General features: G+C 39.5%; 1 protein-coding gene across 1 annotated transcript in view; it reads left to right on the top strand.

Annotated features, from left to right (window-relative positions):
- Nucleotides 1-12,777, top strand: part of DSCAM (DS cell adhesion molecule) — a 446,151-nt gene that overhangs the window by 351,932 nt on the left and 81,442 nt on the right. Inside the window, exons 16-19 of the mRNA XM_053969848.1 lie at nucleotides 961-1,031; nucleotides 6,404-6,644; nucleotides 8,263-8,409; nucleotides 10,233-10,388. Of these exons, the coding sequence (XP_053825823.1) occupies nucleotides 961-1,031; nucleotides 6,404-6,644; nucleotides 8,263-8,409; nucleotides 10,233-10,388 (615 nt within the window). The remainder of the gene's footprint in view (nucleotides 1-960; nucleotides 1,032-6,403; nucleotides 6,645-8,262; nucleotides 8,410-10,232; nucleotides 10,389-12,777) is intronic.

The raw sequence follows: 12,777 nt of genomic DNA, 5'->3' as shown, positions 1-12,777 counted from the left end.
GCTTTCTTTCCTTTGTCCTGCTATTAAACTTAATTTAATACCTTTTACTGAGGCCGTATTCTGCATCAAGGGAACCCTCTGCAGCAGCTCGAGGTGGCTCCATCCCTCTCCTCAGATCTTTCCTTTGCAGTGATTTACCTCACTGAGCAAGCAATTTACTGCACATCTTTGTTCAATCCCAGCTGATCCCCATCTGCTTTGTAGCTGCCCAGCAGACAAGGAGGTGTCTTCTTTTTTCGTTCACATTTAAAGCCTCCTGCACACCTTTGGCATCATGTTGATGGTCCATAAAAGTTTCCCTGGCTCAGGCAGGAGTTGAAAGAAGGTTTTCCCACCTGCCAGTTGTTTTTTTTGGCTGATTTCCAGACTGGAACTCTTACTGGGGAGGAGGAGAATGTAAAGTGTGCAGGATTTTGTGTAAAATATCTGATATTGGACTGAATGTGCTCCGTTTCCAGTGAACAGAAGGGATCCCACTGGAAAATTTGCAACAAGTTGAAAGCAGGATTAGGAAATCCTGGATCACTTGATTTAAATGGGTTCTGCTGCTTTTCTGTGTGGATTAGGAGCTTCTGGCTCACCTGCTTTAAATGAACTCTGCTGCTTTTCCATCACCCCCAGGGTTGTGACTGCTGAGAATTCCTCTTGCCTATCTCCAGATATGCAGAAAGAGCACTGTGAGAGTATCTCTAGCCAAGAAAACCACAATTATTCATTTTATTCTGTTAATTTCATTTGCCAGCTTGGTATATTTTGGCACATGTTGTATTTTGCTGTTGGCCAGAGAGGACACCTGAATGCAGAGATTCCTGGCCCTGCTTTCGTTTGGTGAAGTTTTCCATCTGGCACTGACTCCAGCCTCTGTGATGCTGGGGTGTAAAGGTGGTGACACTTTATGTGAAATGCTGAATTCCTTGGGCTGTGAGGGCCACTTTTGATGCATTCTCCTTCTCTTTCCAGCCCCCGATGGTCCACCTCAGGATGTGCAGCTTGAGCCTGTATCTTCCCAGAGCATCAGAGTCACCTGGAAGGTAAATACTCACACATCCACAGAAAACATAGGCTCTGTCAGTATGTGGATGCTTTCAGGGGAGTGTTATAACAACTGTGCTTTGGTTGTTTTATTTAAGAGAAGCATTGCAGATGCCTTTGCCAACAAATTTTAAAATATTTGCCACTGAAGGGAACATCATGCAAAGAAAGCCTTCCATTGAAGAGTAAAAGTAGCAGCTGCTTGCATTTTTTTCTTCTTTCTGATTTCAGAAATAAGGCCACATGTTTAGGAAATGAGCACTCACAAAATTTCACTGTGTTTCTGGGCAAAACTTCACCAGAAACCATTGGAATGAATGGCATCTTCTTCCCATTGCAATAGACTTTGGGACAGATTTTTGCTGCACGGAGAGTCTCAGTCTCAGTATAGTCCATGAGAACTGATGAAGAGTAATTAATATAAAAATATCATCAGCTGGTATAATTTAAAAATCTGGCATCTCATGTGACTCAATTTTTCTAGGTTTTTCCCAGTATTTTGACAATAACAGAAAGTCCTAAATGCTTTGGTATGATACCAGAGGTACTTAAACCATGTTTTAAATGGTTTTGTGATATATACTGCTTGTATATTGTGTTGATAATTCCATATATTTAAAATTCTAAAATATGTTAAGAGCTAAAGTGGCATAATAATAATAATGATTAATTTCTATATGAATGTTAATTACTTGTGCAAATGTGGATGATGTGGCTTTTGTCCTTTTATATGGATTATTCAGAAAATCCAGAGCAGTGAGGTTCTGCTTATTAACCAAATAACTATGAGTGATTGGTTATTTATTGCATAATAATGAATATATTGTAGGTTTAAGGCAGTTAGTTAAAAGGCAAGTTCAGAACCTCTTCTGCACAGGTCACAAAAAATGCAAGACTGATTCTTGGCTCTTGTCCACATCTTAAATTTATAGCAGTGTTGCTTTTCACCAAAAGGTTTCCAAAACCAAAAGCTGTGTGGTCACAGATCTGCCTGGAGTGAAACACAACAATGAACTTAGAGAAGACATGGATTTAAATCCAGCACACAGTCAGTAGAGCAAAGGAAGTAGTTTTTGAAGCCATGCAAGGGTATACAGTGATTCTCAACAACTAAAATAAATTCTTAATAGGATTTTTTGTTTTTTAAACCACTTAAGAACTGTGACTATCTGATGAAGTCAACTATGATCTTCAAGCTTCTACACCTGAATTTGTTTTTATGGATTTATAGGTAGGCAGATTGAAAGGCTTGGTTTGCTTTATTGGAAAGTTCACTTTGGGGGATGTTTTTAAAAGCAGCAAGATGGGCACCACTGGCTCATTGCTGGAGTTTATAGCTGCTGTTTGTGCAGTTCTGCCATTAAATTTTATAGCTGCAGATGTGAACAGGCAGCTACAGGACAAACAGAATTCCCACACCTACATTTCAGGAACTGCCAAAAATGCAGTTCAGTTTGTACTTCAAGAACACTTCAAGTACAACTGAGTGTGTCCTGGGCTCTGGGTGTTGCCTGATATTGAAGGATATCAAATGAGGTGCTGGGGTTGTGTTCTCAAGCTCGTGTTTGGAATTTGATTTGAGAATTCTTCTCAAGCAAAGTCCAGTATCTAATACAAGAAGATACTCACAGAAATGAGTTATATATTGAATACATACTTCATTAGCTTTGTCTCATGAGCTGAAGGGAGAGATGGATTTTCACAATTTGGTATGAGCTTAAGGTGAAGTCACTGGGCAGGGTCAGAGCTTGAGTAGTCCTACCTTTACTGGAAGAGTTATTTCCTAAATGACAATTTGTAGGCTGATTTTTCCTATTAAGAAGTCCCAAACCAGGAGCAAGCCACTTATTTCCCTTGATTTATTGCAGTTTTCTCCAGGTCAGAGCAGTTTTGGTTCATTACTCAAAAAGGAACTTTAAGATGGTCCCACAGACATAATCCAGTTTGGTTCCAGGCTGAATCCTAACTTTTGGGTAGGTCACTACGGTGCTATACAGAAGGCACTCCTTGAGTGTCTAATAAAACGTAGTTAAGAATAAAGAAATACCCCATGAGATCAATCCTATGTTGTCATGGAAGCCAAAAAACAAGAAAAGAACCTGACCTTGGTAGTTTTTACTTTGGAGGCATGTGGAGCTTTAGCCATGAAAGGCTATGATAACATTGAACAAACAGGATTGTTGTGAAAACCATGGTATTTAAAGCTGGCAAACTTTATTAAAATACAGTGTCAATAACAGCAAAAGGAGCAGGGAATACCACATTGATTATCTTTCATCGTGTATTAAATCCCATTTCTGCAGCTTGCTTTGGCTGTAAATCTTCATTTAAAGTTTTATCTTAGCCCACTCTTAGAAAATCCCAGTTAAGCAAAGTTGTGTTGGTCTGTGATTTGTTTAATCCAATATCTGTGTGTCCACATAAGACACTGGGTTTCAGAATGAGCTGGTAAATAAAACTCACCACTTTTTAGTTGATTAAACTGGTGCAGAGATAATGGGAATTAAACAGGAATACTCATTCAGAAAAGAGCATGAAAATATTCATTTTTTCCATGTAGTACTTTACATTAAATTTAGACATGGGGAATATTCCATTTCCTCTTTATTCCTATTTGCACACACACAAAACTATAGAATGTCATACTTTACGAAAGTCATTGATACCCTGTTTTAAAATATTGAATTCTTTGAGAAAAGCAGTAAGGGCATGGACTGAAACTTACTTTTTCATTACGTTCTCTGGCTACTGACAAGGCTCACAATATTTTTCCCCAAGAACACTAAGTTGTTTCACTCAATTTTCTACCAAAAATGTATCTATACACCAGAAGGAGTATTTATCGAATGAGTCGTGTGCAAGAAGTCAACTCAAAATGAAGTTTTCAGGTCATAGTAACAAGGAACATTGAAATTGTTGTGAAGCAGAACATTTCAATGTTTTGTCCTGAAGTGACTTGAAGTTTGTTTTATATTGTCTAATGTTTCAAAGTGGGGAAAAAAAAAAGTAAAAGGTTAGTATTTTATTTAAAGAAAAAAATCCCTTGACTTAAAACAATTATGAAGAAGTTCATGAAAATTTCAAAGCTTGTCATTTTATTCCAATTCAAAGTGAGAAAGTATAATTGTAGAATTTCCAGTGAAGAGGCTGCTGTGGCTGCTTTGCTCCAAGTGTTTGTCTGGAAGTCAATTTGTTGTCAGTCAGGATGAGCAGAGGGCTGGAGCAGCTCTGCTGGCAGGAAAGGCTGGCACAGCTGGCATTGTTCACCTGCACAGGAGAAGCTTTGGGCTGAGCTCAGGGTGGCCTTGCAGGGCCTGAAGGAGCCCCAGGAAAGCTGGAGAGAGACAATTTCCAGGGGATGCAGGGATAGGACACAGGGAATGGCTCCCACTGCCAGAGGGCAGGGCTGGATGGGAGATTGGGAATTGGGAATTGTTCCCTGGCAGGGTGGGCAGGGGCTGGGATGGAATTCCCAGAGCAGCTGTGGCTGCCCCTTGATCCCTGGCAGTGCCCAAGGCCAGGTTGGACACTGGGGCTTGGAGCAGCCTGGGACAGTGGGAGGTGTCCCTGCCATGGCAGGGGTGGCACTGGATGAGCTTTAAAGTCCCTTCCAAGCCAAATCAGTGATTCTGTGAATATATCTGAACTCAAACAACAACGAAAATCTGACCTTAGTTTCCACCCCCAGATTAAAGGTACCTCCTTCTGCAAACATTCAAAGATCACAAAGCCATGGAATTGTCCAGAATAGGTAACACACTTACAAAGGGTTCTGATAATAAAATGACCTGTGTGTTTCTAAAGCAGCTGGGGAGTTTTTGACCAAAAAACCCAGAGAAATATTCAAACAGGACACAGTTATGCTCTCAGATTCCCAAAACACAATCCCTATCCCTGCTGTGTGACTTACAGGGATCTCAAGATCTGAATCTGCTAATTCAATCGGCTACATCTGGTCAGAGTAATGCAGTGGGAATTGGAATTATATCATCACTTCAAGTTCTGTATCTGTTTCTCAAGCAAGAGGGAGAAAAAGAAACATCTCAAGAGACTGTTCAATCAATCAGTGACAAACATTTTAAATTTGTGAGGGGACTGGCTTTTGCAGAGCAATGGTTTGATGGTAGTGGATGAAAGGCAAATCTCACCCTGATTTTATTACCTCCAGTTGACTATAAACTCCCCAAAAAAGCAAGTCCTGTGGCAGAAATGAGTATTTTTCTTGAGAATCTATTCTTGAGGAGATTTAATGGGATATGGAAGCAACAGAAGTTGCTGCCTCTGCCAGTCCAACCCATTGCTGATAAACTGCATCACAAAGAGCTTTTTTGTGGGCCAGTGGGACAGATGAGCTTGTGGTCATCTGTTGGGAGGACTGGAAAGAGATTTTTTTCTCCTGGATTACAAACTGTGCCTTAAAATGCATATAAAAATATATATACTAAAATATATATACTAAATACTTAAAACAGATATACTAATTATGCCTCATACAGACAGAAGATCAGGCAGGAACATCATCATATATGGAAATTGGTCCAATACTATTTAAATATAATTTTTGTGGGTATTGCTGTCAGTAACAGGCGTTTTCCCTGAGCTGAAAATCTCTGCTTTGTACTAGATCACATTTTATATTGCAGAGCACACAAATGATTTCCACTAGTCAGGAGCAGGGAATCTTGCACTGTGACTGAGAAATGTGGCACATAATTATGGCCAACCATTTTGTGCTGTCCATATCCCTGAATGCCAGATGTATTGCAGCTATTCAGTATGCAAATCCCTGCTTTCCAAATCATTGTTGCCTTCAGCACTCATTATCTAATCATCTTTCTACACTACACACTGAATGAACAGAAGCATATTTCAAAGCACAGCATAAAATTTTCCTAATGCACGGGACTGAATAAACTCCTGTGACTGCCTTGCACAGATCAAAAAATTCCTTCCTAAAGGTTCAGTGAATGGTGGGGGCTGCTGGCAAAAACAATTAGTAGTGAATGGTGGTCTGGAATGCAAATATACCCTTATCAACTCAGCTTGGATTGATTCACCTGAAAAGAGAAAAAAAACATCATAAATTCACACTCAGAAGTGTCTCTGTATTGGATTTTTCTGTGCATGAACCATTTAAAGGTCTTTCAGCACAGATTTGAAAAAGACACACCTGAAATTTATGTGTTTGAAAAAAAGTTGTTGTTTCATGTGCAGGAAGTATTTTTGAATTGTTGCCCAGAAATAGACATGCATTGAGTAGGAAAAAAAAAAAAAAAAGTTAAACTTTTTTTGGTTTTTTTAATAATTTTAAGGGAAACAACTTGACTTTGGATGTGTGCACTTAACGTGTAACTTTCCATTTTCTGTTCAGGCTCCAAAGAAGCACTTGCAGAATGGAATTATCCGCGGGTACCAGATAGGTTATCGGGAGTACAGCGCGGGGGGAAATTTCCAGTTCAACATCATCAGCATCGACACCACCGGGGACAGTGAGGTTTATACACTGAATAACCTGAAAAAATTCACCCAGTATGGCATGGTGGTACAGGCCTGTAACCGGGCTGGGATTGGACCTTCTTCTCAGGAAATCATCACCACCACTCTTGAGGACGGTGGGTCCTTGGCAAAGAGCTCTCATGGGACATGTTATTAATGTTATTATTATTTCTTGTCTTTTAATCTTGTTGCTTTTGTTGTTTGATTAGTGCTGATGAAAGTAGGGATGGTAAAAGGCCAGTCTTTAGGTAGAAAGGTGTAAGAGAATAGCTGCTCAATGAGCTTGTCTGATTTTCATTGCAAGAGTGAATTTATTTTACCAGTTAAATAAAAATAACTCTACTAATGTGATATATCCTGCTGTGAATGATGTTGACTGAGACCAAACGTTTCATTAAGAAGCCAAATGCTTTGGTGTTCACATATTTGCAACTGTTGTGATCTCATCGTTGCCCCAGAGTGATCTCACGATAGTTTTGAGAAGTGAAACTCTGAAAGGTGAAGCAATATTGTGGTTTTTGTTGGATTACTGCTGTTTTCAAATGAATCTACTGTGTAACCAGAGCTCTTGTACTGCGCTGTCTTGTCAGTCTTAAGAGAGATGTGTGTTTTTTCAAGGATGTCCAATGACAGAAAAATCATTGCTATTTCAGGCAAAATTCACCTGTCTGATCCAAGGAACAATATAGATTTTTTTTTTTTCAAACTGCATGAAAAGTACTTCTCAAACAATGAGAGGGAGTCCTCTAGTGGAAAAAGAGAATGATCCCATATCCAAAACAAAGAGTTCAGTATTTTAGAGGATTATAACAGCAAATTATAATCCTAAAGATCATGCAAGTCAGATTTTTATCTACTGTAAATCCACATCAGTGTCCTGAAACCAGTGCCAGCTTGGAATCTGACCTTTACGTGGACAAAATGGAATATCACATATCTAAAATCCTCAAGAGCAACAGATTTTGAGGCAGGCTATTCATGAAAGGCTGATAGCTTTTTTTTACTCTAAATGTTTCTAGGCTTAGCTTTCTGCAAGACCTCAAAAGGCAGCATGCTCACACCGGGCATATGTTTTATATTATAATAAATGGGATTTTTTTTCCTTCAGAATCCAGCATGCTTGCTTTTCTTGGAAATTTTTTTGGTTGTCACTCAATTTTGGGTCCCTCTTAGAATTAAATATGCCACGAGCTTTAAAAGCAATGCCAGTTACTAATACTGCTGTATTGCTTTGACACTAAATGGCCAACAGAAAGTGCCTTAGATTTGTTTGATTTTTTTCCTTTTTTTTAAGTATCAGTAAAAAAATATTATGACCATTTTTTCCTATGTTTTTTAAAGATGTGCCCACTTTTTTCTCCCTCCACCAAATTAAAGGGACATCAGAATTGTCCACAAAGGGGCAAATTTGGCTGCAAACTTTAAAAAATATATTTAAATTGCTTACAGAATGTTCTACACATTGCAGTGTCAGAACACACTTATATTTCAAAAGAAGCAACAAAAAGCCTATTAAAAGAAAAGTCAGCAAGTAAGGAATGAGTACATCAAAAGTCATTCCAGGGAAAACAGCTGCACTTGCAGAAACATGTGGATTGTAGCAAGAATAAAGGATTTGCATTGTTAACATGTGTAATGGTAATTAAATATTGTGTGGTGGGATAGAGGGGAAAATAAAGGGAATGAATATTGAGTTGTTTTCATTGTGTTAAAATGGTGAATATCTTATTCCAGTGCCCAGTTGCCCTCCAGGGAATGTGCAAGCCACTGCCACATCCCCAGAAACCATCTCCATTTCCTGGTCAACGCTGGCAAAGGAAACCCTGAATGGGATCCTGCAGGGATTCAGGGTTATCTACTGGGCCAACCTCTTGGATGGAGGTGAGAGACACCAATCTGTTACCAAGTAAAAAGCTGTATGTGGTCTTTATATCATTTTCTCTCTGGTGTGAAGGCATTTTACTCCTTTTTCTTTTTGGTTTAGAGAAAACTTTGTCTGCCTGTGAAGGAGCAGTTTTTCCTAGAGCCTGAACAGAGCAGCAAAGCTGCCTGGAAGAACCTCAGGGAAGGCTCCCACCATGGGCTTGCAACCCTCCCCAGGCCTCCCATGGTACCCAACACGACCTGAGCAAATTTCACCTCAGTTACAGAGTCCAGAATGTTGGGTTTTTTTAAAGAATGGTGACATGGATCTAGAACAAACCAGCCCAAACCTGATTTTTGCTATAATTTGATTGGTTATCTCTTTGCCTACTTGATATGCTGTCACTTATTTTTTGATAGGATGCATTTCCTCTCCGTAGCTGAGGGCAAAAGAAGGAAGTGTCTCTGGGAAAAGCTTGTTATTTCCATTCCAGCTTTTTCTGTTGTGTTTTTGTACTCTTAGCATAATTCCTGGGGAAATAGGCTCCAGAGCAGAGACTGAGTGAAAGGATCAAAGGAGAATTGTGATGCTTTACTAATCTGCAATTTACTGCGTGGTGATAATTCCACGTATGGCCGTTCCTTGTAAATTAAACAAATTAGTATGTTTGAGATGCACATGATTTTATTCCTACTTGCCCTGTGGATTTTTCACAGCTGTCTCCCTTCTTTTGCTTTCATCCACCAGAACCACAGTTCATTCTAACCTGCAGTGGTGCAAATCCTGCCTCTGTTAGTGTGGAAAGGGGAATTTAGAGTGGAAATGTGACTCAGAGGCCCATTGTCCCTGCTGGTAATGGTAGACTCGAAAATATTTGGAAATTAACCAGCAATTCCTTTAAAAATAAAGATTAAAAAAATGTATGAGAAGCATACAGAAAAAATGTAAACATGTAGGGCATAAAATTAAATGTTTACATTGACGCCTGTAGTTTTGGATCAGATCCTGTGTGGATATTATCACATCTAAGCTCCTATGTGATGTCTCACAACATGATGAAAAAATATGATGTTCATGCCATGCTTAAAACTGGATTTTCTTTATTTACTCAACTTTATTTGCTGCCCTAAATATGTTTAAAGCTTTTTTTTTTTGCCATATGGGTTGTACTTCTTAGCTTGCTGCAAAAAAAAAAAAAAAAGATTAATATGAAGTGCATCATCTTTCTGCAAGTAAATCTGATTTTACTGTGTTTAAATCTATTGTTTGGCACTATTGCTGCTATCAAGTGCTTTGCAGCAGCACATGCTGCATATTTTAAAATAAAGGGGACATCTTCTTCATTTTCCTTATGAAAAATGGTCTTTCTCATAACCAGAAAATCTTTATAGAGATAATCAGAATTCTCTTTTTTTTTTTCTTTAGGGGATGTTTCACAATAATCTCTTCTTGTTATTGGTTCTTTATAAAAATCTCATTACTTTTAGAATTTCTTCAATTCTCTTCATCATATTTTTTTTAAAATTGCAACAAAAAAAAAAGAGTTTGAAAATGAAAAATGAGTCTGCTTCAAGTGGTGGTAAGAGGTCAGGACATAAATGAATTCATTTTAATTCATTACAGTTCCTTGCCGTTCTGTAATAATGAAGCTTTCCTTGTTTGGGACACCCAAGATTTCCACAGCAGGTATCGATACCTGGAAAAAGAGTGATCTTGGCAATAACTCCAATTCCATTTTATTTTATTTTATTTTATTTTATTTTATTTTATTTTATTTTATTTTATTTTATTTTATTTTATTTTATTTTATTTTATTTTATTTTATTTTATATTTTTATAGAGCTGGGAGAGATAAAGAATGTGACTACTACCCAACCATCCCTGGAGCTGGATGGCCTGGAAAAATACACCAACTACAGCATCCAGGTGTTGGCTTTTACCCGGGCTGGGGATGGAGTGAGGAGCGAGCAGATTTTCACCCGCACTAAAGAGGATGGTAAGGAGTGAAAGCATTTTCCATTCCACTTCCAGGAAATGTTTTTTTTGTCACAGGCAAATATTGCACACAGGCACGCAGAAATTGAAAACTCAGCCCTGGGGTGTCCCAGCACAGGGAGGAGCTGGAGCTGCTGCAGAGAGCCCAGAGGAGGCTCCAGGATGAGCAGAGGGCTGGAGCAGCTCTGCTGGGAGGAAAGGCTGGCACAGCTGGCATTGTTCACCTGCACAGGAGAAGCTTTGGGCTGAGCTCAGGGTGGCCTTGCAGGGCCTGGAGGAGCTGAGAAGAAAGATGGAAACAGGATATTCACAAGGGCCTGGAGTGGCAGGGTGAGGGGGAATGGCTTCAAACCAACAGAGAGTAGCATTAGATGGGAGATTGGGAATGAGGAATTGTTCCCTGTGAGGGTGGTGAGGCCCTGGCACAGGGTGCCCAGAGCAGCTGGGGCTGCCCCTGGATCCCTGGCAGTGCCCAAGGCCAGGTTGGACACTGGGGCTGGAGCAGCCTGGGACAGTGGGAGGTGTCCCTGGCCAGGGCAGGGGTGGCACTGGATGGGCTTTAAGGTCCCTTCCAACCCACACCATTCTGATATTCTATGAAAATGGGAAAAGGAGGAGAGACTGTTCTGGAATCTTATATTACTTGGATCCCACTAAGAATATTTTTTTCAGTATACGTACATATACATACACATACACATACACATACACATATACATATATACTCCAAATACCTCTTCCCTCAAAAGCAAATAAAGAACAAAAATGTCTTAGCTTTGCTTCTAGACCAAAGCATGGAAAATTAAATTCCTGAAAGTTCCTGAAAGTTTAAGAAACTTTTAATCATACACTGACACAGACATGTGAGATTCCATAATCGCTTTATTGTAATTGTAACTATAATAATCACTTCAGGTCACCTCAGTAGGATGCCATGCACTGATCTATTTGTGGAGCACTAAAATTCCAAATTCAAGGGAGGTTTTGTCCCTAACCTTTTTTAATGCTTTGGAAATGCCATGAGATGTACAAATGTATTTTTTGATCCCCTAAATGCTTTTGAAAAACTGGATCAAGACTTTTTATGGTACAGATAAAAATGGCCACTGTCCTCTCAATGAGGTTACTTGAATAATGTTTAATTTGTAAATTCTCCTGTGAGTTTTACAATAGGTTTTCAAGGAAATTACTCAATAGATTTTCCTTTCTTATTTATCCACTTAATTGGTCACCCATGAATATATGAATATGCATGCCAGTTTTTTTATTTGTAATGAGATTTACAAAAGTGACAAGAGAGCAGGCTCAGTAAATTAACTGACTTGATGAATTCTGTGCTTTTTTTCCAATAAAAAATTATGTGAATAAAGTTACTCTTTTTTTTTCCAATCAAATATTAAGGGACTCATTCTAAAATGTACATACATTGTAAGGTCACCTGGCCCCAGCTGTAGCTGCATCCAGGGAATGCAGTAAATGAAAATTGCTCAGCTCTCAACTTGTGTGTCTCAGCCACTGAACATTCTGATATCAGCCTAAAATCCTTTAACAGTTACTTTGGAGCACCCAGGTCCTGACTCAGATGCTCTTGGGACACCTAGTGCCTGGAAGTAGATGGATTTATTTCAGTGAAAAAAGAATCTAAAATGTAAAATCTAAACATATGCAGCATTTCCAAGTTACTTTTTGTCAAGTAGGTCCCAGCATAGCAGACCTTCCCTGAGTTCTCTCTGAACACAAAGGCTCTCTCAGCTCTGAGCCTTGGGAGTGGGATTTAAGCCACCAGGAGCCAGGAGTAATGTCCCACACTGCTCCAGGAGCTTGGGCACAGGCTGGTCTTGGCAACATCTGGTTCATGTCAGAAGCCTCAAACATTTCTTCTCCTCCTTCTCCTCCTCCTCCTTTTTCTCCTCCTCTTTCTCCTCCTCTTTCTTCTTCTCCTTCTTCTCCTGGCCCTTCTCCTGGTCCTTCTCCTTCTCCTTCTCCATCTCCTCCATCATCTCCTTCATCATCTCTGTCTTTTTTTTTCCTCCTAGCCCATCTCTTCCTCATTTGGTCATCCCAATTCTTGGTGGTGGCTCTTTTGCTGTCTCCATCCCTGGGATCACACATTGCCTCAGGCTGTGTTTGGCAGCTGTGCAAAAGCTCATCTCTCACCTTTAATCCTCCTGGCAGCTCAGCAATAACTCGCTCTGAGACAGCCTGATGAAAATTTCCAGAGATTTTCTGATGCCTCACACTGGTTCCATTCATTTAATCTTTTGTCCAGAAAACTAAATGGAAAGGTGTTCCAGAAACTACAATGATTTCATATTCAGCTTCAGCTTCACAACTTTTTACTGAGGGCAGGAAAGGTTTTGAGTGGAATATACAGAGACCTGCAGTTAAGC

The sequence above is a fragment of the Vidua macroura genome, chromosome 2 (genome assembly GCF_024509145.1).
Source record: "Vidua macroura isolate BioBank_ID:100142 chromosome 2, ASM2450914v1, whole genome shotgun sequence".
NCBI lineage: Eukaryota > Metazoa > Chordata > Aves > Passeriformes > Viduidae > Vidua > Vidua macroura.
Note: the sequence above shows the minus strand (reverse complement) of the source record. Positions and strands in the feature narration are given on the sequence as shown.